General features: G+C 33.7%; 1 protein-coding gene across 1 annotated transcript in view; it reads left to right on the top strand.

The window, feature by feature from the left end:
- The first annotated feature begins 6,853 nt into the window (after nucleotides 1–6,853).
- Nucleotides 6,854–27,535, top strand: part of LOC145292737 (fibrinogen C domain-containing protein 1-like) — a 118,871-nt gene continuing 98,189 nt past the window's right edge. The window contains exon 1 of the mRNA XM_080138777.1: nucleotides 6,854–7,719. Within this exon, the coding sequence (XP_079994903.1) occupies nucleotides 6,945–7,719 (775 nt within the window). The 5' untranslated portion in view covers nucleotides 6,854–6,944. The remainder of the gene's footprint in view (nucleotides 7,720–27,535) is intronic.

Below are 27,535 nucleotides of genomic sequence, written 5' to 3'. Positions count from 1 at the left end.
CTCTTCCAAAAGCAGAACTCTGGATTCGAACAAAAATAAGAATTGCACTAATCTAGAAGGATTTCTTCTTCACGTACGAAGGACAGGGAAAATGAAGTGTAGTAATAAAACAGTTCCTACACTTTACTAATAGCTAAAGGGATATTTTTTTACTATTACACCGTTACCTTTATTTTAACTTAAAATACAATAGTATAAAATAACATAGGATCTTACGAAATTAATTCCACCAAAATGCATTCAGCGTATTTGTAGACGTGCCAGCCATTTTGATCTTGGATTAATGATTACCAAAAATGATACATTACTTTGTGACTCTTAAACATTTGAAAGGAATTTTGAATCATTTTAATTTGACTTTCAATATCATATTTAAAAACATGAAATTCAGGACGCCATGGTAATGTTTGGTACGGACAGAGTATAAAGTCAGGCAAGAAAAGCTAGTATATATAAACACGTGTATATTTTATGTACAATGTAAAGTCGTCCCCTCTCACTCATGCATAAACATTCGGTAGCTTTGATAACAAAAGTCACATGAATAAATATTTTCGTAATGTTTCTGAATTTTTTAGATGAGGCTTGATAATTTGTATTATTTTAATTATCCTGGGTGATATTATCACATTTAGGTCGAAGTAACCTCCGACCTTCTTCAGATGTATCGTGTCGGACTTGGGAACCTTTCTGTCGAAATCGGGAATCTGCACGGATTTTCGGAATTTTTTTATTCAATACGCAAGGGTAGCATGCCCCCGTTCCGTCAGCCACGATCACGTAGAAGTCTAAAATTAGTCGTAATTGCATTCTTAGTATCACCCACACTGAAGATTGAACCATCAACTCCCAGAAGAGTGTCACTTAGAACTGAATTTTACTTAGTACTTTATCCGTTACGCCATCGATCCTTGCGAAGTTCGAAATTCCATACACATTCCAGAATTCGACAAGATACCCATGAAGAAGAAGATCAGATGCTATATCAGCCGAAATGTTGAAAATGAGAACAATAATACCAAATAATGCAAATAATATGAATCTTTTCAGTTAATAATTTCTGCTACATGTTGGTCTATCTATACTGTTAGAAAACAAAATTTTAGTTGGGCATGTTTTCTTCGATTTTAATATTTAGTCCTAGTCTATATATTTTCTTTAATTATATAATTGGTCATACATAAAAGTCGAAGTTTTTACTCCCAAACTAAGTTCTACTCCCACTGTTACTCATACGCACCGGAAAATAGATTTTACGGCACATCCTTCATTCGCCGTTAATATTATTTCATATTTCACTTTTGCAACTGTACGTTAAAAATTCTATACTCCGAAACAATACTCTCCGCCTTCCACTACACGTACATATGTTTTCTTCGATTCTAATATTTAGTTCTTGTCTATATATATTTTCTTTAATTGGTCACACATAAAAATCGAAGTTTTTACTCCCAAACTCCCACTGTTACCCATACGCACCGGAAAATTTTTTTCACGCCACATACTTCTGTAGCACCGTTAATATTATTATTTCATATTTCAGTTTTGCAACTGTACGTTACAACTTCTAGATTCCGAAACAATACTCTCCGCCTTCCACTACACGTACTCTTTGTTTGATGCGTTTTAATGGGCAATCCACAATTTCTGCTTCCAGTTTCAAATTTTCAATTATCGGAATGTGAGAATGTCAGGATGGCCAGTAAAAATAACTGACGCACTTTTTGGATTCTTTATTCAAACGCAATTTAGTTCCATTACTTAGGCAAAAAAAAGTATAAGTTCCCTTGATAATAAATTTATATTAAATTATACATTTAATATTATTTCATACCTTAAATTGGAATGTTATTTGCAACCTATATTTCGAATAGTTTACCTTCAACTTAAATAAAATTATTTCAGTAAAACTGCCCGACTTCAGTTTCTGATTCTCGATTACAAGAATACCAGAATTACAGAATACTATCGTTAGCGACCTCCATCAAAAAGTACGTTTGTATTTTTTATAGTGTTTAAAATATAATTTTAATTCAATATTATAAAATCTAACGGACAATTTGCTTAGTCGGAATACTAGAATTACAAAATACTCTTATTATTAGCCAAAATAAAAAAAATCGCTTATTTCTATTATTATACTAAAAGTCTGAATTTGTTTGTCAACGTCTCAAATTTTAACGTCATGACGTAATTTCTAGCAAACTTTTCCAAGTTAATGACTAAAACTAAAGCACCATATGTTTGGTTTGGATTCTAGCTGATGGCATCCAAGTTATTTTTTTTTAATTTTGAAATGACTACTATATATTAAGTACAATATAACAATCATTAGAGTATTTGCTCTGTAACAACAAATTCAAAATCTGCATGAATGAAAATATATATAAGCGTATTTTGCGACCGGATCAAGCTGGACGGAGATCACTTCTATATATTGGGTACAGTATAATAATCGATAGAGAATTTATGTTTTAATAATAATTACGAAATTTGCATAAATTTAAATATCATATTCCAGCGTACCTTACGATCGGGCAACCTTCTAGTATATTTTATAGTGTTTAAAATATAATTATAATTCACTGTTCTAAACTATGATCAAATTTGCTTAGTCATTAGAAACGAACAAGCTCAAACAAACAACAATCAGCTATTTAAGGTCCTATTTCAGTGATTTTTTTTAGAAATTGTTTTATGGTGCTACTGTTCACACTTGCAGCGTTGTTCAAAGGTTGATGGCTCCATTTTATTTATTCTTTTGTCATATTAAAACCAATTACATTTATTACTCAAATGATTTTAATTGAGAAATCAAATTCGCCGCATTTAAGTTTATTTGTAAACACATTAGTCATTTCTATGTATTACTTCGTGCGAATCACTTTTCTTGTTTTAACAGTTTTACATTATTCTTCTTGCATTAAATTAAATTTACATTGAAAGTTTGCGAACTAATTATATCCAATAGTTTATGAATCGTTTTTTTTTTTTTCACTTCTGGTTCACCGCATGTCAAGGTCTGGTGGTCATACGAGGATAAGGCTAAACGAGATAGTCAGTTGGACGATAAACATAATCGCGAGATGATTGGAAGCAATGGTCAGAATTTAGCAAGAGGATGGCTAAACAAGTAGTTATTAACATTAGACTTGAAGACGACCATCTTGTAGTTGGTTAGGAATTTTGTTGCACAGATCCGATGTTCTAGAGAGAGAGAGAAGGAGAGAGAGAAAGAGGGAGAAAGAGAGAGAGAGAGAGTGAGAGAGAGAGAGAGAGAGAGAGAGCTCTTTATTGTGGTTATAGTTAGGCGGGTTTTTACTGTGAATGTTTTCACACACACACACACACTATATATATATATATATATATATATATATATATATATATATATATATATATAGTAATTTATGAAAATATATGGCAATTAAGCAACGCAGAATTTTCGCGTTTCACCTATTTAGGAAATCTTCAGGCTAGAACGTCGGTTCCCTTCGAGGATGAAACACGATAAATTGTGTTTAGCTTACTTGCCATATATTTTCCTAAATTACTACCTAGCCATGCTTGTGTATTGAGCATCTTTGAAGTAGATACCGAAAATTCATACATAAAATATTATTTCTCCTTAAAACATTTTATGTAGATAATGAAATAATATATATATATATATATATATATATATATATATATATATATATATATATATATATATATATATATATATATAAGCCCACACGCATATATGTATGTGTGTATATGTACGTGTGCATATATTTGCAATGTGCAGTGGTCTTTCTCCCTGACCTGTTGTTTTTTTTCCTTAATTACTCCTGCCGCCATCTTCTATGAAAACAACCGCGCGCGCTGACATGTATGTTGTTTTAGTCGTCTTTGTCGGAGTTGAGGTGGCGGAAGGAAAGAAGGAAAAACCAAAATTTCGACTGAGGAACGTGCCCCCCGCCCCCAACAAAACATCATCATCTCCTTCTACTCCTCACCTATTTCTCTTTTCATTTAATCTTCTCCTCCTTCTTCTTCTTCTTCTTCTTCTTCTTCTTCTTCTTCTTCTTCTTCTTCTTCTTCTTCTTCTTCTTCTCTCTCTCTCTCTCTCTCTCTCTCTCTCTCTCTCAGAGTTGTAGTGGTAGAGAGAAGAAAAAGTAAAAATTTTCATTGAGAAACGTGCTTCCTTCTCTACCCCCCACAGAACAATATCATTATATTCTCTTTCTATTCCTTATCTTCTCATTTTTCAAATTTTCTTATTTCTTCTTCTTCTTCTTCTTCTTCTTCTTCTTCTTCTTCTTCTTCTTCTTCTTCTTCTTCTTCCAATTTCTTTTTTGCATATTACAGAAGAAAAAGAAAAAGAAACATCATTCATCGAATCGCAAAAACTACCTTGTCATCTTCTCAGCATTGTTCTTCTATCTTTTGTTTGCTTGTTTATTAGCACAAGAACCGCCTTAAAAAAACTAAAAAAAAACTAAAAAAAACAAACAAAAAAACAAAAAAATAAATAAAATAAAAACTCACACCTCACCCCGAAGCGGAGAGGTGGCGCTAACGACTGATCGCCGTATCAAATCGCCACCGGCGAGTCGTCTGCTTATCACAATTATGGCGCGTACGTCAAATACAAAAATCCTGATGCAGCAATAACTGGCGGACTCTTTAATGTTTATTTATTCTTTACATCTGTTTTTTTAATAGTATCTCATAATTTACTGCAAGGAGAAGAGGCTGATGAAGATTTTTCACCGAATTAAATCGTGGGCCATACACTGTCTGGTCAAAAGTCGATAAACTGTCGCCTAGTCTCATATATAATCTCGTCGTTTATACGCATGTTTACCGGCGAATGAGAAATGCACCAAATACATACATGAATATATTCATGAATACATACATGAATATATACATGAATATATAGCGATGCGCACAGCAAACAAAAGTGGTTTACCGGGACGCAAGTGCCACTTATCACCAGGAACATAAAACTTGTATGCTGACTTATTTTTGTGTGACGGGGATTACAATAGACGCACTAACGAATCTCTGCACATTCCACCCAAACGCGCATATCGTAAAATCCTTCACATTGTTAAACGCCACAAAAACACACCTACGTACTTGGTTATCTATCTCACACAACTCCCTTTCCTCCTCCTCTCTCTCTCTCTCTCTCTCTCTCTCTCTCTCTCTCTCTCTCTATATATATATATATATATATATATATATATATATATATATATATATGCGCACACACAAGGTAGATGCGAAAATCAAGTATGAATAAACATGAGGACTTAGCAACCATTTCGACGTTTGTATTTCCTTTTGATGTACACAAAGTCGGACGAATATCTAGTATGGAAATTCAAGGAAAAAGAAAGAGAAATCATTGAAAATCGACTAGAAAAAAAAAATCAGATTTAGATTAAAAAAAAAAATCTTGCATGGACGTTTACAGATTTAACCGGCCTGGAAAACCCTCTCAAAGCTGATAAGGGCAAAGTCACTGTCGTAAACAAGTGGAACCCAAGTCATCATTTTTTTTTTTTCGCAGCACGACAAATCAGTTATTAATAACAAACGATCTTAACTAACGAGATCAGGATATGACTTCACCAGGACAGACATTTTCGCAGGAATTTTACTTTGTTGAGGATCAAGAAGGAGAAAGAACCGGAAGGAAGCAAAAAAAAAGCAAGAACACACTACGAAGTAAAAGAGGCTAATCTTCTTGGCGACACTTCAATATATAAATAAAATATAAAACAAACAAAAAAAAAAACACACACACACACACACAGTTGTATATTTGCATATTTATCTAAACTACTTTTTTTATTTAAGAAAAAAAAAGAAGAAGAAGAAGAAGAAGAAGAAGAAGATTTTAGAAAAACTAGACAAACCTTATTTTCCTGTCCGAATCACAGACCGCCATTGGTCAGTTACTTTTGTTGACTCTTCTCAGCGGATGTTGTATTTTCATGAATCAAAACACCTTCTTATCGTTATAAATGTATAAATCATAAAAGTATGACACTCACTGTTTCGCATTGATGAACAAAAGCCGATCAATAACAGAACAAGAGAACACATTTTTGTTTTCACCAGATTTTTTCTTCGGAATGTCGCCAAAAGTTACGCAGCCGCAAATCTAATCGACATCATTTACTGGAAGGATTCCTTCGTCGGTAAGAGTTTAATTATTATATTTGATGAGGGAAACAGAATTCTGATTTTTAAAAAAAAAAGTTGTTTTACTTTCATTTCATTTTCATCGAACGTCATGATTGGGTATTTAAAAAAAAAATATTTTGCACAGACATTTTAAAATGGCGGACTTCACCAGTTGAAAATTTCTTACTTTAATATAAATTACAAAATAGCATTTCGAAACCAGTTTGTTTACTTACAAAATTGGAGAATCGTTATTGGTCTTGTTTGTAAAAAAGAAAAAAAAAATGGGCAAATGCTAATCTATTTATCTCTTTCTTTCGCAATATATTTCAGAGTCAATTTCTTTTTCTGGCAAATCTGAACGATCGTTATATTTTTATTTATTTATTTATTTATTTATGGAAATCATCCCAGACAAGGCATGGAGCCACTTAATGTAAATAGCTAAAACAATAATTCAAGACCAGACAACAGCCAACAATAAGTGTGAAAAGGCTAACTTCTGACCCAGAAAACAGCAATACCTCCCCATTTATAAGAAACATTGTTCATGGAATATGAGGACTAAAGGATAAAATAAGGAAAACGAGAGTCACGTGGTTATCGAAAGTAAATCGAAAGCCTACTTTCTACTCTTCTAAATCTATTTATGTTATATATATATATATATATATATATATATATATATATATATATATATAAACAAATATTAAAAAAAACAAAACATTTTTATATCTTTCTCAATATAAAACACAATTATGCCACAATTACTTGATATTCCATTTGTTACCTCTCTGCAGTTAACAGGCGTTATATTTATTTTTTGTCTCTATCATATTAACAATGGACTTTTCGCTATACAGACAACGATTCATTCGTCAACTTGTTCATACACGATGGTCATCAACCAGCATAACATTTCTCAATGTCCGCCTATCGCTCCAAGCGATCAACGCGACAGAAAGACAACACACCTTTTTCACCAGAACAGGCATTACAAATCTTACCAATCAAAAGTAAGAAAAGGTGACACTTTGGGCGACGACACTCAGGAGCATCTGACCGACAGTGGCGATTATCACTTTTCCCGCGATTTGCCGGTCGCGCCAATTCATTTCTCACGAGGATCTCACGATTGTCAAAGACGCGTGGCTTTTTTGCTGACTAGGCTGGAACATCTGCAACACATTCAACGGATAGAGCGACAACGGGCCGAATTGTACGCCAACAGTGTCAAAGGTCATCATTCACAATTGGACCATATGGGAATCGGATTCGACAGGTTGGAGAATAACATCTCTTCTTTAATTAAGGCCGTCCACTCGATGGAACAGAAATTATTTTGGCTAAAGAAAGTCAACAATAACCTCGAACATAAAATGTCTTCCGTCATTCTCGACATGGACGAAGTGAACAAAAACATCGGCCGCCAAAAATTGAAAGCTACGTCCGACTTTATTGACCTCAATGAAAAAAAGCCCGAGCATTCGACCCCTTGCACTAAAATAGATGGTGGACTTTACACGTACGAAGGTAAGAGAATAATTATTACTATTGCATTACAATAAATGCACCCTATTATTAACTAGCAGGGATACCCGGCGTTGCATGGGATCATAAAAAGCAACAAAGTAGAACAGGTTAAAAAGTGCGTGTAACATCTTTATTATTAAAACTTCTATCTCTCCCTACCTCTCTCAATCTGTCTCTATCTTTTTCTCTTTTCTCCTTTCCTTGCTATCACTCCTCTTTCACTTCCGTCCTGTCCATTCTCTCTCTATTGTTTTAATGCATTGAAAATAATAATGTAAGTCATTCATCTCTCCCCTATATAATAGATAATACTTGATGAAACCTGGTCTAATTAACATAAAAAATCAATGAATATATATATATATATATATATATATATATATATATATATATATATATATATATATATATATATATATATATATATATATATATACTAGCACAAGTAACCGTCTTTGACTGGGTTCAAAAACAGCCTACATAAAATGGACTCCGATTTATGAAAGTATGATAGGTTATGAAAAGGAAGGGTTGTAAAGAGATAGCTTCGAATTTGGGGGTATCAAAATCAAAGAAAAATATGATGAAAGTAAAAATAAAATAGATAAACCCCATAATTTATTATACCATATCTGTTCACACTGACACACTTATCACAATATTCTGTGGATCTATATTAAAAAAAACTTGTTAAATTTTGTGACATATTTCCATTCTATGGAGATCAGGCGCGAACGAACACCCCCATAATTTTATTATACCATATTTCTTCAAGCTGAAACATAATTATCAAAGTATACTTATGCAGATAGATATGAAAAGTCTTTATTAAAGCTTGTGCCTATTTCCATTCCATGGAGGCCAGGCGCGAACGCAGACCCCAAAATTTTATCATACCATCCCTATTTAAGTTAAAACATACTTATCAAAGTATTATTATGTACATCTATATCAAAAACACTTGTAAAGGTTTTTTTTTTAATTTTTAAATTTTTTATTTCCATACTTTGTGAAAAAGGCGCGTACGAATACTCCACAATTTTATTAATCATCATTATGCCAGATACAACATACCTATTCCTGTGTCTCGATACATCTTCTATCATTATATGTGATCAGTTTTCTATAATAGTCAACCATATAGGAGCCTATTCGTGACCAGACGCACACACAGACGTTCAGCGTTATATATATATATATATATATATATATATATATATATATATATATATATATATATATATATTCATTCATTCATTCATTTTTGGGGGTTAATTAGGCCAGGCTTCATCAAGTTAGCAGCTCCGACTGTCATGTGGGTGGTTGAGTTTTGATCCTGGCTTGAGATAGTTGCTTGTCTAGCCGCACTGATGAGCTGTGAAACAGCAAAACAGTATTGTATGTGAATGACTATGTATGTATGTATGTATGTATGTATGTATATATGTATGTATGTATATATATATATATTCGTATATATATATATATTCGTATTTTCTTATATATATATATATATATATATATATATATATATATATATATATTAGACATTATTTATTCAGAGCAACGCCTATCAAGAAAATACGAACTTCGTGGTTGCTTGTTTTGTAGTTTTTACTTTTAGCTGATTTTACAAACGCACATACACACAGACAATTGTCCTTTATATAATAGAAAAAAGTATAATATTTTTAGAGTAGGTACTCAAATAATTAGTAACAGTATTTCCATATTACAGGGACCCATATCTATCCGGATGTTTCCGATTGCGATTTACGGAACAGACAGAAACGATAGATTCAGAAGCAATTTGAGTAGTTATGCCTAGTAGGTTTCATAAATTTCTTCGGATCATTAAGGAAATAAACTTTTTTCTTTTCTTTTCTTTTTAGGAAGTTTTTCAACGATATTTTCTTTTTATTTATAAGGATTAACATATTTTTTAAGTCGAACCTAACCTTATATGGTTTTGTATTTGTATGCTGTATTGTCTATTAATTTATTTATTGCGGACTATTATCCTCATCTTTCTTAGATGTTTTTTCATGACGTTTCGGCCAACTATTTCTCTGGCCTTCGTCAGGTGGTAACCGCGACGGCATAGGAACTCCAAAACTCCGAAACTCCGAATAGTTGACCGAAACGTCGTGAAAAAAAATCTAAGAAAAATGAGGATAATAGTCCGCAGTAAATAAATAAATAAATAAATAATACACATCTCAACAATGAATTCCAATTAAATAAAATAATATATATGCTGTAGTGTCGTTTGCCTTTTTACAATATTTCGCGATTTTTTATTCGTAAATTGCTTCGGCCATTTCAAGTTTATTCTACAATTGGAAACTAAGGGTTACTAAGTGTTCAAGGCTACAGAAACTCCGGAAAACGTTACATTTTTTATGTTAGTGACACTGGATACATACAAACGAACAAACCGACTATCTATACATATGCTTGTTCTTTTATTTAACCAAGTGCGTATGTGTCCATGTTGAAAAAAGAAATGATATGCATTCGATAAAATTAATACAAAAGCTTGGCCCTAATCATTCTTCAGCTTTCATCCTGTGTGTGTCTGAGAGAGAGAGAGAGAGAGAGAGAGAGAGAGAGAGAGAGAGAGAGAGAGAGAGAGAGAGAGAGAGAGAGAGGAATAAATCTGTTTTTCTAGGAAAACAATTAAAAATCGTGTGTAACGTATATATCCCCCCTCATTTTCTCTGCCTGTCTGTCTGTCTGTCTGTCTGTCTGTCTGTTCTCTCCCTCTCTCTCTCTTTCTCTCTTTCCATTCCTTTTACAACTTCTATGAAAACATTTTTTATATTTTTTCTTTATTTATATTTTGCCTGTTATTGGCCTTCTTTCTGTCTCTGAGACAATGGACACTACATGCAAGCGTGCATGTGCGTGGAGGCTATAGTGATGGAAGCGTTGTATAATCCCGAACTCCACCTCTTCATTGTGACACTGCATTGATTAATGTAATTCTATTTAGTTAATCTTATAAACATTAGATACAACTATGATTGTTCATGCATTTTTTGTTGTCTTTTCGTGCATGTTTCGAATGTGACCATTCTTTTTTTTAATGTACACATGCACTTAACTTCTGTTAATGTATAATCAGGTACGAATATATGTTTATATATATATGTTTATATATATATGTTTATATATTTATATTCACAGGATTCACTTCTAAACTAACATATTATTATTTTTAAATACAGATGTTAGACATAAAAGGTCGTGATGAGGTCTGTATTTATTTTGATTTATGTTATTCCAAAGAATTTAAAAAAGTGTGGAAGCTCTTTATGAAAATTTGATGCCTATGATTTTTGTGAAAATTTTAATACTTATCGAACATCAATTAATAAATATTCCCTCAAGTTTTAGTTTCTTTGGAGTGTTAAAAGGGGTTTCTTTTTGGCGGGGGCATAATACATTACTTAATAAGTCCCAGACCCAACTAATAAAACAACTTTAAGATAAATTTTGGCTTTATTCATCAACATTGTCTCCTTCTGCAAAAATATAAACATGTACAACTGTGCACACACACACACACACACACACACACACACACACACACACACACACACACACACACACACGCGCGCGCGCGCGCGCACACACACACACACACACACATGTATATATATATCGCTAGTTATCATTAAAAAAACAGAAGATGTATTTATTTCACTCTCATAGCATTTTATTTATAAGTAAATGTGAATGTAGTAGTCTTACACGTGTTTCGTAAAATAGCAGAAATTCATAAAACAACTCAACGGAGATGTTTGTTCCTCCGAAGAAAAATAGTATATATATATATATATATATATATATAACAAATTACCGCTTATCAAGACCCATAGGCCACTCGTTCGTGGATAAAGGTTAATGAGTTTTTCAGGATGACAGTGAGACAACAGTGTAATGATTGGCAACATTTCAGGTTAGTATTAGATTATTTACGAGGAAGGTTCAATAAGAATTTATTGACTCAGCAAGCATTACACTCTGTCGGATCTCATCCATATTAGCGAGACAAGAGGACAAGAATTACCCGAACGACATCATAAAAAGAAAATAAATTTCTGTTTATGTATGCTATGTTACGTCTGTTGTGGACTTTAAGAACAGACGATTTGTCAAACTAATACTCAAGTCAGGTTATGCTCGATTCAACATATTATTGTGAGATTCGTAAATTGCTTCGGCCATTTCAAGTTTATTCTACAATTGGAAACTAAGGGTTACTAAGTGTTCAAGGCTACAGAAACTCCGGAAAACGTTACATTTTTTATGTTAGTGACACTGGATACATACAAACGAACAAACCGACTATCTATACATATGCTTGTTCTTTTATTTAACCAAGTGCGTATGTGTCCATGTTGAAAAAAGAAATGATATGCATTCGATAAAATTAATACAAAAGCTTGGCCCTAATCATTCTTCAGCTTTCATCCTGTGTGTGTCTGAGAGAGAGAGAGAGAGAGAGAGAGAGAGAGAGAGAGAGAGAGAGAGAGAGAGAGAGAGAGAGAGAGAGAGAGAGAGAGGAATAAATCTGTTTTTCTAGGAAAACAATTAAAAATCGTGTGTAACGTATATATCCCCCCTCATTTTCTCTGCCTGTCTGTCTGTCTGTCTGTCTGTTCTCTCCCTCCCTCTCTCTCTTTCTCTCTTTCCATTCCTTTTACAACTTCTATGAAAACATTTTTTATATTTTTTCTTTATTTATATTTTGCCTGTTATTGGCCTTCTTTCTGTCTCTGAGACAATGGACACTACATGCAAGCGTGCATGTGCGTGGAGGCTATAGTGATGGAAGCGTTGTATAATCCCGAACTCCACCTCTTCATTGTGACACTGCATTGATTAATGTAATTCTATTTAGTTAATCTTATATAAAACCGTTATGAAGTCGATACCAACGTGGGCCGAAGAATTCCAGGAAGTCATACGAGTTTGCGCTCTGCTATGCTCCATTCGACAGATTAATGAAATTTAGAGATGTGTGGCCGTTATGAAGTAAAGATTGTCATTGATGAACGTACATCCAAATAACATAATATTAATGTGGGAGTGCCTCAGGGATCATTTCTTAGACCACTATTATTCCTGATATTTATTAACGACCTCTCTAATAATATTTTCTGAGATTAATATTTTGGTGATGATACAACGCTTTATAACATGCATGAGGGAAGAACGGATGTACACAACTCTAAGACGATAGCAGAATCCTTAGAAAATGAACTCCAGACCGTAGTGGAATGGGACCATAAATGGATGGTAACATTTAATCCTGGTAAGACTAAATTACTCTCCTTTAACAAATAAAGCAAGCCTTTCCAACTATCCATGACAAAAAAACAAAAAAAAACAAAAAAACACTAAAATGAGAATTCTTCCGTCAAATTCCTCAGCTTAACATCCACAGGCAATATAAACTGGAAAAAATACATGCAAGGCTGTTGCAAAGAAGGTGGGTTCCCTCTATCGTGCTAGAAGACTATTCACACCTGAGAGTATTCTGTACCTCTACAAAACCACCATTCGTCCATGCATGGAGTATTATCACATTTGGGCTGGTGCACCTACCACTACTATCCCTCTTGGATAAGGTCACCAGAAGAGTTTTCAATCTAATAGGTCCCACTTTGTCAAATAAGCTCCGACCTCTGTCCTATCGCCCAAATGTTACATCCCTGTGCCAGTTTTACAAATATTTTAATGGAATGTGTTCTGATGAACTCGTTGAATTTGTCCCCCCTCGACGTACATATCCCCAACGAACTCGTTTAGCAACAAAATCACACCATTTTACTGTTGAGGTCCTTAAATGCCAGAAAGCTTTCTATTCTAATAGTTTCTTCCTCTGAACACTTTCTGTTATCTGCTTCCCTGACTGTACTGAAATGCAGAAGTTTAGATGTAACGTAAAATAACATCTTGTTTATCTTTTCTAGGCATTGTCCTAAATAGTAGCCCCTTACGTCCAAATGGTGATATGCCTTGTTAGAGGTAAACCTGAGTAAATAATAATAATAAAAAAAAAACCCAACGCGGGCCGACGACTGGAACTGTACATTTCGAATTCTGTCGGTTCCATGGAAATACTTTCACTATGAGGATTGATTTTTTAATTTGGTCCTAGGTGTAAGTCTCTGGGGAAACTGATACTAACACCAGAATTGAGCCTGTCAAGACATCGCATAATGCTGCTTCCTGCGCACACACAAAACATTATCAAAAACAAAAACAAAAGCAAACAAAACAAAAACAAAAACAAAAACAAACAAAACAAAAACAAAAACAAAAGCAAACAAAACAAAAACAAAAGCAAACAAAACAAAAACAAAAACAAACAAAACAAAAAAAAAAGCAAACAAAACAAAAACAAAAACAAAAACAATCACAAAACGAGATTTGGAAAAAAATGATTTCATGGATCAACGTGGGTAATATAGCAGATGTGTTTATCTTTTTTCGTATAGAAACTCATTCCCTCTGGCGAACTGTGTTTCCCTCTAATTTTTCAAAAATTAAACCTATGCAAACCCTATCGGATTCTATCGATTCCCATAAGTCTAAGCCAATTTCAATTGCAGTTTCGTTGCGTCATTCACCAGGCTCATACTTTGATGTTACACCTTTCAATCAATAGACTGAGTTTTAATTTTTTACACTTATTAAAATATCCAAGGATGTTTCAGCATTACGAACTACCCGAGCTATTTTATTACCAATGAAGATCTAGTAGATGTATCAGTCCGAAACTATACTATATATATATATATATATATATATATATATATATATATATATATATATACTTCCACTAATTGTATTATTATATTTTAATGCTCAATTCAGGAGTGGGGTAGTGTAGGAAGTCTGTTGTCATGATACCATCACACATGCATTTCCTCCTCCGTTTTTGGTGGTGTATCTTTTCTTTTGTCAGAAGACTATCCACCCAGGCATTACCTACTTTGGCGGAATATTGTATATGTTCATTCATCATGATACCATCCTCTCAGGTGTTACAGTCTTCCCTTTTTGGGGGGAGGGGAGGAGAGGTAATGTAATATTATTTCTGTTGTCATGATACCATTATGTCGGGGGTTACCTTCTCATTGCAAGGTAGTGATATACTAACAAAAATAAAGCTCTATGAAAACAAGTCGCTTCGTTTTTTTTAGATTAGTATTCGCGGCTTAGACGAATCCTCCCACTAGTATGATAATAAACTGAAATACGCCATGGTGACTAAACAAATACACAAACAAAACAAACCAACAAACAAACATATGCGAATGCAAAACTGCAGACAACGTAAGAAAATTCACCGACAATTGCATCCGGCTTTTCTTTGTCCAGTCAAATATTTACACTGAAAAAGATGTAGAAAAAGAAAGTAATAAACAAATATAGAAATAAGAAATATAGTAAATACGACCCACCACTGTCAGTCAGCAAAAGCAAGGAAAATAATAAACAAACAATACAAAAAACAAGTCATTTATCATGCAACTGAACAACTGAAAAACGCGACATCCATATATGTAGCCCGAAGATGCAACTGAAAACAATTTGATAGTTATTATCATTAAGTAAAAACGATAATTCGAATCGAAAAGGCGCGCGAATGGGCGCACCTTTACTAATACGTGATAAGTAATCTCTTATAAATATTCTTAAGCGCTTGAGAGAGTTAACTATCTTGCATACATTATGTTGCCCCATATATATATATATATATATATATATATATATATATATATATATATATATATGCAACTCACCAGCGTTGCTGACTATAATAGGACTCAAAACCACGACTACAAAGACTGCAATCGGCTCACTGGCAAAGCACCTGATTACAATCTCTCTAATCGCGGTTTTGAGTCTTGTTATAGTTAGCCCACCAATGAGCCACAATAACAGCGAAACGCACACATAAACACACATACACATATTTATCTATCTATCTATCTATCTATCTATCTCTATCTCTGTCCATATATATATATATATATATATATATATATATATATATATATATATATATAATAAAGTTCAACGACTGTGTCTGTCTGTCTGTCTGTTTGTACACGAAAAGGCTTCTATATGGTTTACTAGTATACTAAATTGAATACATACAATGATAGAAAAGGCATCAAGGAGCAGCCCCAGGAGAGTTTCACATTTTTGGCAAGATTATCACACATGGGGGGTTATAGCACTTACACTTACCCCCACCGACGGGATGCGAATCCTAGAGGGGGTCACTTATAACTGTAAACACTGTGTACGCCCACAGCGTTTGATTTACACTCGTAGAGTTACCAAATATAGCAGGATAACTCACCATGACATGGGGGAGATTTTGACGTGTTACACAGCTTATCTCCATCAACGTGATGTGGCCGTCTGGGGTGTCAATTATAGATGGGAACTCTATGTACGCTCACACCGTTTGATGTAGAACTCCGAACCTGCAATAATTACCCCACGATGGGAAGGGGGAGGTTTTTACGGGTTACATCGTTCACTCATACCTATGGAAGTGAGGTCAAATGGAGGTTACTTATAATAGGAGACCCTAATTAGTGCTCATACGTTTGTGTCAATAAAGGCTCTTACTATTGTCTCCTCATATTCGTTTGAGGAGGTGCTTTGGATTTGATACCCCCAAAGTTTACAATCACATCCACTGTTCATAATATTTCATGCTATCATAAACCAGAGTCAATTTTTTGGAGACTCTTTTTTTTCACCCCGTCAACGATGGGTACTTCTGCTAGTATATATGTATCCATAAAAGATGTACGTAAGGGGATTCTCCCTTGAACGCATAGGAAATGTATCATTATTAGAATTAACGCAACTATTACCACTAACACTGATAACAAATAACGTAAAACACATTTATAAACGATCAATCCCCACGTATTTATGACTGATTCCATGTGGTTTAAAGGTAATACACCTGATTATAGACTGCGGTTACAGTTTCAAATCCTGTGATAGTCAGCGACGTTATAACGATGAAAAATGTGTCCGTGAATATATATAAATGCTGTGTATCAGGGAAATAAGTTACCTTATGCTCTTCCAGTGTACCAAATTTCACTTCTCTGTGTTTCGTAGCAATTTAAAAAATCGGAAAAAAGAATAACTCTGTCGTGTTCAATCAGACGTGCTTGAATAATGAATTACTGCCATTATATATATATATATATATATATATATATATATATATATATATATATATATCCCTCGAAGTTGACATATATCGTTTGAAGTAGCTGAGTCGTCTTGCTTTAGTTCGAGTAATAATCAGGTACGTCGCCCTGCTGAACGAGTGTCTTAGTCGCAGCTGGTGTTCCTAGCGCGAGACTTGTGTAACATTTCAACGTCTCTCCCCAGGTGGCTCCACCAGTTGGTACTTAACCAATCAAAATATTGCAAGGAAGACAGACCCTGATGTCCTCATCATTTGCATCAATATATATATATATATATATATATATATATATATATATATATATATATATATATTAGCAGACAATACAGACTATACTAAACAGTTTCATTAGGTGTTGGAAACAATTAGATACCTCAACACTATCATCAAACATCTTAAGAACCCTAAAAAGTTAACAGAAAGTTTTACATCCAACATTTATTTCCTTAAAATGCTTTAACTCAGCGACAAAATTCCGACAGCGATCCGCAAAGCTATTAAAATACTAAGCCTTAATATGCAACATGCCCACTCTTTGAAGACAGCAGCTAGCCACAAGCAAACACCAAGATAGTCTGGCTCAGTACACGCTGACAAACTGTCCAATGAACACCACAAACATTTGTCATCGCACACATGGTTTACAGATTGGAATGCACCATCTACAATAAATTATACATGGATAACACTATAAACCCCTACACACCAGGATTAAGTAACACACATACACATAATTATTTTTCATACACTGTAACACTTGTAAAAAACATTAGTAGATTTATCAAATTAGTATCTTGGCCACACATAAACGCTGGAAATCTCCATATCAGCGAAGTTTGTTCATTTCCAAGTTACGCCCAGAACTTAATAACAGATTGAAACTTGGATCATCATTAATAATATGGTACACACTATATCGAATTTTAAAATATACTAATAAAATAAAACCATCTAGGTCATGTAAAACGATAATAACAGCACCACAGGACTCCTGTCTCAATAATAAAAAGGAATAACAACAAAAATAGTTGTAAGAATTAATATAAATACATAAACAATAAGTAAAACCACAAAAGAAGTAACTCACAAATGTTGCGGTTGCTATATCTCCTTTTTTATTTTATTAAATAGAACTATTAGACCTGAATTTGAATAACTACAATCCCTCAAATCCAAATTAATACTCGATAATTCATAAGGAAGTACATACACATAAAACTATTTTGAAAAGAATTATAATAATTAGTAAAATAGGCAAATAAACTAGTAAATTATAACGAGTACCATATAATAACAGATTACAATAACACTGCCCTATCTCATAAAATATACAACTAATAATAACTATGGACAAGAAAAATAAATTAATAAATGAACAAAACTAAAATAAAAGAATAACCTAGTTAAATAGGCCAGACTAGCCTAAAATATATCAATAATTAAATAAATAATAATAACGATTCAAAAATAAATTGAATAACACATTTAGTATATAGACTGATCTAGCCCCCCCCCAAGCAAAACAACATCAATTTGACAAATAAAATAACATTTTTTTCCACTGGCTGCAGAGATATTATTCACTAGCACATAGCGACACAACAAAGAATTCGCATTTTAATATTACAATATGTTAAAACCAAATGAACGCTAATTTTTTTAAAGGAAGTGTCCAAATAAAACTACTTCAAAAATTACTATTAAAAAGGTTTAAGAAGAAAACATTCATATATAACAAGAACCATTTCATAACTTAATGCACCTTGTTTGGGTTCATTTTCATTTTCTGTGAGACTTTTTTTATTCTCATTACGATGTATATAATAAACATAAATAAATAAACCACTAGTTAATCAGCATAATATATATAAAAAAATAAATATTAAAATAGGTAATTTATATATTATTTAGAATAAATAAATAACTTTGTTCTATTTACTGCTTAGATATTCGCTGCGACATTAGCTCCTAGTCAAAATTCATGTCCATGCGGTTCTCAGGAGATTTGAAACAACCGCCATTTGACAAAAAACAAAAACAAAAAAAACAAACAAGCTTTCCTCGAAATATATTTTGGAACACTGTCACACACAGAATTAGAAGCTTGACTTTTCAAGTAAGATTTATTATTGAAAAAAAAAATAATTGCATTCACTAAAATCCGTGGGCTTAGAACTAATTTAGCTGATGTTGAAGCATTTCTTCTAACAAATACCGCGGATATCATAGCACTAAACGAGACTAACCTACACTCCTCCATCCCCTCTAACTACTTTAACATGCCTGGCTATCTCCCACTCTGTCGTAAGGACTCTGACAGACATATGCACGAACTTGGAGTCTACATACGTAACACTCTCCCCCTGACTAAAGAAACAAACCTAGAAACGGACGATCAAGCCTTTATGTGCTTTAGACTAAACATACAACATAACATTAGCTACTTTTATTTTCTCTACCGTTCTCCCTCGACCCAGGACTGCACCATAATAAACAAAGTTTCTGACAGCATCGACACAGCACTCTCTCTTGACACTAGCGCACAAGTACATGGATTTGGTGACTTTAATGTTCACCACATAAACTGGCTTGGATTCTCTATGCACACAGATGCAGTGGGCAGCACAACACATAGCTTCGCTATATCTCAGTCCCTATCACAAATGGTTACGTTTCCAACCCGTTTCCATGACCAGCAAGAACAACACGCATCACTTCTAGATCTGTTTCTGACCACAGTTCCCGAGGATTGTATAAGAAATGCTGACAGCCCACTCGGGAACGCTGATCATGCAGTGATAATGGTCGAAATCGCCCTAAACTCTAGATCCAAAACTGAAGAGCCAGTGCTCAAACAACGAGATATTATAAAAAGGCTGAATGGGAAGCCATCAGAGATCTTATCAGAGATGCCCCATGGAGAAATATTTTTTCTCTTCCTGCTGAACAGTACGCAAATGAGACCACTGAATGGTTCAAAACAGCAATTGAAGCACATGTTCCCATGTGGAAATTTTATAGCAAGCACCACTCTCCCCAATGGTTTACTTCTACTTGCGCAACTGCCGTTGCTCAAAGGCAGCATGCATACCGTAGATTTAACCGACATAAGTCCAGTTCAAACAGACATTATATAGAAGCTAGAAGTAACGTTAAGAAAGAAATAGCGACAGCTAAGAGAGAATTTACTGAAACCACTAAAAAACCGCATCGAAGCACAAAAATTAGGAACTCGTAACTTCTGGAAAATCTACAACAGTGTAGTAAATAATGGGAAATCAACAATTCTTCCACTAACCAACAATAACGAGGTTGTTTGCTCAGTAACCGACAAGGCTAATATGCTTGCCAGCCGGTTTGCCTCAAACTCCACACTGAACTCTTCCAACCACCCCCTGTCTGACTTTCCTTTGCGGACAGACGCCACGCTAGACGATGTAAAAATCACCTCTGCTCAGGTACATGCTATCATAAAAAACCTTGACACTTCAAAAGCATGTGGACCTGATCTCATCCCAGCTGTGCTATTAAAAAAGTGCTCAGCCGAAGTAGCTCCAGTTCTCTCCAAACTCTACAGCAAATGCTTTAATGAATCATGCTTTCCGGGCTGTTGGAAAACTGCTTCTGTGGTACCAGTATTCAAGAATTCTGGTGAAAGAACTGACTCATCAAATTATCGCCCCATTAGCCTCCTCCCACTTTTCGCCAAAATATTTGAGACCATAATTAACCATGCTCTAGTCCATCACCTTACAGATGCTAAACTTCTGACTGACAAACAATATGGATTTAGACAAGCCCGTTCCACAGCAGACATCCTCACTGTAATCTCTGAACGTATATGCCATTCACTGGACAGAGCGGGGGAGGACAAAGCGGTAGGTCTAAATATATCTAAGGCTTTTGACAGGGTATGGCATGAGGGTCTCCTCATGAAAATTAAATCATACGGTATCACTGGTAGAATATTTAACACAATTAAACCCTTCTTAGATAATGTGCCTTGTTTGGGGTGAAAATGTAATATATATATATATATATATATATATATATATATATATATATATATATATATATATATAGGAAGTGATATACAAACTACCATAAGCATATTAAGCGATGCTCTGTGTGGAAATAAATCGACGTTAGGCATCTGGTCAAAACATTTGTCAAAACATCCTTAATTTACTACCCGCATAGTAGCAGCCGGATAGCGTTATGGTGAGAAACCTTGACTGTTGTTTGGGCGGTCGTGTTTCGATGAGGAGCAACACCATCATCATCGCAACATATTTAGAGGAAGTAGTTCCTACTCTCCCCCCCCAAATATTAAGTCCTCCTACCACCTTCAGTCAAGGCTGGGAGGAAATATACCAATCCTAGAGATATTGTGCTTGTACCCTTCGTAACTGGATCATAAACTCATGGACATAACATAATCTTTCCATTTTCCGATTCATAATAATTATCCCTACTCAAATTCCGCCCATTCTCATTGGCTGAGAGCTGACAATTCACTTATTCCGGTATCTACCTCTTAATACATAAACGAACGCTCCAGAACTGTTCAAATATGACGGCTCTCTCAACAAAATGCAATCGTTTGAAAAAAATAAACATAATAACCATTCATTAACAGAAAATCAAATACTGAAAATCTTACACTTACCCATACATACATTAACAACACGCCACTATCCTCCCGTCCCAAAAAACAAGCAATGAAAAAATGTACAGGTATTATTGTGTATTTTTCGATTTTGGAGCGGCTTAGCAAAACTTATACGACGCTATTTTTTTGTTTTCTTTTACGGGACGTTTTTTTCTTTTTTTAAAATCTTTTTGTACTTTTTTTTACATTTACTTTTAATGTGGGCGATTTTAAATTACTTACATTTCTCCCTACGATTAGCTAGATTTCAGTCGTATTACTTATCAAGTCCACATAAGTTTTAGAATATGAGGGAGAGATAGCGCGAACAAGATAGAGAGAGAGGGAGTTGGAAAATATATAGAGAGAGAGAGAGAGAAAGAGAGAGAGAAAGAGAGAGAGAGAGAGGCAGAGAGAGAGAGAGAGAGAGACAGAGAGAGACAGACAGAAAATAAAAACTGGTGTCATTTTTCACCGTGAAATGTATTTTTTCTTCGGGGTAAAAAGAAATGTAAAAACAAGCGAGATAGAAAGAGAAAGAGAGAGAGAGAAAGAGAGAGAGAGAAAAAAAGAGAGAGAAAGAGAGCAAGCAAGATAGAAAGAGAAAGAAAGAGGGCGAGGGAGACAAAGAAAGAGTTGGGAAGAATATATATATATATATATATATATATATATATATATATATATATAAGTGAACGTGTCTGTGTGTCTGTCTGTGTGTGTACATTTCCCTACGCAATAACTCTGTCAATTTTAAGTCTACAGACTCGAAATTTGATATACAGAGTACTGAGATTTGAGAAAATCGACGTGATCAGTTTTTTGGCCAGGAATTTAGCTGTTAAGGGGTCAAAGTTCAACGATTTGACCTTTGAGAACTCTACCAAACTCCTCCGATAATTTTGGGTCTAAACACTTGAAATTTTAGATATAGGTTCCTTTGACATTGATCTAACTTAATAATCTAATTCACCCGGGCAACGCCGGGCACCGATGATAGTATACACACACACTCACACGCACACACACACACACACACACACACACACACACACACACACACACACACACACACACACATATATATACATATACATATATATATATATATATATATATAGAGAGAGAGAGAGAGAGAGAGAGAAAGAGAGAAAGAGAGAGAGAGAGAGAGGAAATAAAAACTGGTTAGATTTCACGGCGTCAACATTATCTACAACAGTTTTTATCTCCTCTTTCTCCTCTTTCTCTCTCTCTCTTTGTTACTCTCTCTCTCCCCTTCTGTATATATTCTTCCCAACACTCCCCCTCTCTCACTCTCTCGCATATTCGCTCTTCTCTAACGCTGATTATTATTCTTGCGTGTTTCTGTGTCCGTGTGTTCGTTTTACCATGCGGATCGCTACGATAATTGCTATTACAAAAGCAAAAAAAAAAAAAAAGTTAATCTACCTACTTTTCATGGCGCCTTTACTTACGTATTCACAGACCGCCATAAAACAACAACTATAGGAGATTCTTTACACAAATTAAGCCACAGCAACGCGTGGCCGGGTACGGCTAGTTTTAAAATATTTGTTACGCGTTTCTCATTATTAACGAAAACATTAAAATTTTGCTGCATTTATCCTAGACTTAACCTAAACAATAATAACAATTCACAGTTAGTTGTGAAAGAATATGAAACTGCTGAGTTTAATACTCTCCTATTCCCCTTCTACAGCCACTTGAGATTCAGGAATATACAAATAATATTTCATTTGTTACAATGCAATACAAATAATATTTCATTTGTTACTGTGCAATACAAATAATATTTCATTTGTTACAGTGCAACGCACGGTGCCCCTGCTAGTATATATATATATATATATATATATATATATATATATATATATATATATATATATATATATATATATATATATATATATATATATATATACTGGCGTATTTACTATTATATAACAGGAACTTTATCTGTCTATGTGTGCGAGTTCATTCCCTATGGACTCAAAAATGGCTAAGTCTATTTTATGAAATTTCACATGAAGTTACACTATGTTCACTGCAGTGTTCTTAGATAGGTTTTTGTATCGAAAGAATCCGGTGAAAGAAAGAACAGGCGACTTTTGTATTTTAAAATTTAATGCTGGCCATTGGTATGTGAAAACAATTTTATTAAATCAAAACTAAGCTCTCTACAGTGCAATATAGACTAAAATGTATTATGGACTAAGTCACTGCTGAGAGGCATATAAAGCTTCTTTCTGAGTCACCGCAATGGGTCCTCAACTAGAGCAGGCAATAAATCGATTTAATTGAAAATTGGGTGATTTTACCGATTTTGATGACAATAAAAATATTGGAGTATGAAACATTCGTTGATCATCATCCAATCCCGGGCTAGTATATATATATATATATATATATATATATATATATATATATATATATATATATATATATATAAAGGTACATTGTCTCTTTGTGTCTGTATGCATGTCTGCGTGTGTTTTTTTTATCATAACTCCCGCTTACAATATATATATATATATATATATATATATATATATATATATATATATATATATATATATATATATATATTATATAATTGATGTTTTGTGAAATGAAGGCGGTAAAAGTATTAACGAACACAACATCTAATCAAGGAAAAGGAAGAGCACCTTGTAACGGAAATATAAAAGTTAAGTAAAACAATATCGCACAGTTATGCCCCTTTAGTTGAACAATTTTCATAGGCTAACTGGTCGTTTAATGAATTTTTCCTATTTCTCCATCTGTCTCAGTTGGATAGAAATCCAAGGTAACTTTAGTTCGGAGTTCGCATCCTACTGCCGGTAATACAAGTATATCTAGGCACACTGATAAGATTTAATTAGGACGAAACACATGCGGATATTGAATAATGTTTATTACGAATTTATATTAAGCTCCAATATTGATTGAGCACTTTTGAAAGATATTAAAATTTAAAATTAAAAAAATTAGCCAGGTTGCAGGGTTCTGTTCCTTTAGAAGATCGGAACCCTCTTTAGAATCTAAGTACTTTTGTTTACGTTTAAAATATAAGGCGAATTTTTCTCGCACTTAAAAACGTGATTGTCACGTTGGCTGAATGATTTAAAAGCCAAAGTTTACAATACTTCGATTCGAGGTTAATATGCGACTGGCGGTTCGGTTATGTAATTCGAGTGTAGAGAACACACATACACACACACACACAAACACACACACACACACACACACACACACACACACACACACACACACACACACACACACACACACAAATGCCGATAATACTAAAAAAAGTTTATATATATATATATATATATATAAGCGTTTGTATAATTCATCTGATTTTTATATGTGCAAATTTTCAGAGTTAAATTGTTCTTTGCGTGTAAAATGAAGAAGAATTAATTAGTATATATATATATATATATATATATATATATATATATATATATATATATATATATATATATGCCTTCTTTTATCAGTGTGAGAGTCTGTGCATGACACTGTGTCCAAGTAAGTTGGTAGTAATTCATGCTTTTTCTCCCGGTGAGTTTCCAGCTAGAGGGTATAGTTGCGTCCTTTCTTTTAATCGGCCTTTCTGTTCTGACTGGGGATAATGTGGCTTTTAGTTCTATCAGAAGATGACTGGCTCCAGAAACAAATGTTTCGGGTGGGCAATAGAAATGTAACTTGCGGAGTAATTATAAACAGGCTACATAACTCTTTTTTATTATTATTAATTTCGTAATTTTTGTATGAACCAATTTTTGTAGTAAAATGTATTAGTTTTTTTAAGTATAATTTTGCGATGTGGTCTGTATTTGTGCTTACGTTCTTTGTTAATAATTATAGGGTTAGTACATATGGTCATCATCATATCGTATTAATTCGAAGACTGTATTGTTGGCATTGGGGTTCCTGATATTTTTATAGTCAGAATTATTTCTAGAAAAACATCATGTACTTACGGAAAGATCCGTGAGAAGGTTGTCAGCATCCTAAGTGAAAATGAGTTTTGTGGAATGAACTGGACTCGAACTTGGAACACTCAGATCTTCAGTTCGTATTGTTAACCGCTTGATCACCATCTCTCGGAACATATGTTAATCGTATAAAGCTATCAAACAACTTTTTTCCTTATCGCAGTGTTGTTACAGGTCATATTGGATTTCTTATTGACATCAAACCTAAGAAATACTGCGCCATGGGAAGTGCGGTTAGAGATTACACAACTATTGCTTTGTTATAAATTTCTCCAATGAGACTAAAATCTTTTAAGCTGAATAGAAAACCTAGACGCTTAATTGGAAACAAAAGAAACCTTGTTTTAATGCTCGTGTGAATTGCATTCAGTATTTTCTTTATTTTAGTATGTGTACTGTACGAGATAATAAAATTAAATGGTTGTTTTTTTCACAGGCGGCGAATTTTAAATTAAAATAAATCACAGAAAAAATAATTTTATCAAAAAATATGTGTTTTTCCTAAAGATTAGTTTTTGGCATTGATAATTTAAATGAAATTTTGGGTATATGGCCCACGCAGTTCGCGCTTACATGGCATAATCTAAGAATCCAATTTTCATGACTTGACGCATAAAATTAGGGTGTATTTCGGTAATAACGTATCGAATGTTGTCTTCTAAGTTGTCTTTTGTGCTTAGTTTATCAGCGTAGACATGAGACTTTACAACTGACTACAATATGGCCGTCTTCACATCCAACGTAAACAAGTTCTTGATGAGCCGTTTCCCTTAAGTAATTTAATTTACCAAATTTACAATTCTAACGATTACCATGATTTTGTCCCTTGTACTACTATAATCCTTAGACCCTTATGCTCGAGTGGCCTCTGGGTTTTGATAAGTGGTAAAAAAATCTTTTCTTTTATGTAGTTTTTTATGTGCGACTGTCAATAGTGACGCTATTTTTCTTCGATGTTGTCATTATTATCTCTCTCTCTCTCTCTCTCTCTCTCTATATATATATATATATATATATATATATATATATATATATATATATATATTTGTTTATTGTTATATAAACATGCTCACATCCCGCTGCTACAAATAGCCACTTGTTTCAATCAAACAACAGATATCATCAGGCAGCGACTTGACTATTCAAAAGTTCAATGAATAGTCAATAGTTTTGAATAGTCAAGTCGCTGCCTGATGATATCTGTTGTTTGATTGAAACAAGTGGCTATTTGTAGCAGCGGGATGTGAGCATGTTTATATAACAATAAACAAGTATTATCAGCTCTTTTTATTGAGCACTATCTAACAACCTCGTTGAATTCATTAGTCCATTACTTTTGAATATAAAAAAACCCGAGTATATATATATATATATATATATATATATATATATATATATATATATATATATATATACACATATATATATATATATATATATATATTATTATTATTATTATTATTATTATTATATTAATACGCTTATTATCTTCGACCGTTATCATCCCGAGCATCCCTTACAGTGAAAATGGAATATTCCAAATCGTCCCGACCTTTATAATGCTGAATTCCTTTAGAAAGAAAATGGAATATTCCAAAAATTCAAACAAACAATTAAGTTAGTTATCGCCTTTGTGTGGTCGGTGCAGAACAGCTACTCACTGAAAATTCTTCATCTCCAGGACTTGTATAGAATAGCTACCCATCGGAAACTCTTTTGAACATGGATTCCAATTAAAATTACATAGGTCCATAAACACACCATTAAATCCAGCAAATGTTCTGTGTATTTTACTTTTTTATTTAATGAAAAAGAGGGGCGTGCAATAAGTAATGCTCCTGACCCACTTCACATAGCAGTAGAGTAACG

This window comes from Euprymna scolopes, chromosome 2 (assembly GCF_053919585.1).
Source record: "Euprymna scolopes isolate OS-2025 chromosome 2, ASM5391958v1, whole genome shotgun sequence".
Taxonomy (NCBI): Eukaryota; Metazoa; Mollusca; class Cephalopoda; order Sepiida; family Sepiolidae; genus Euprymna; species Euprymna scolopes.
The sequence above is the reverse complement of the archived record's forward strand: the minus strand, read 5'-3'. Positions and strand labels throughout refer to the sequence as shown.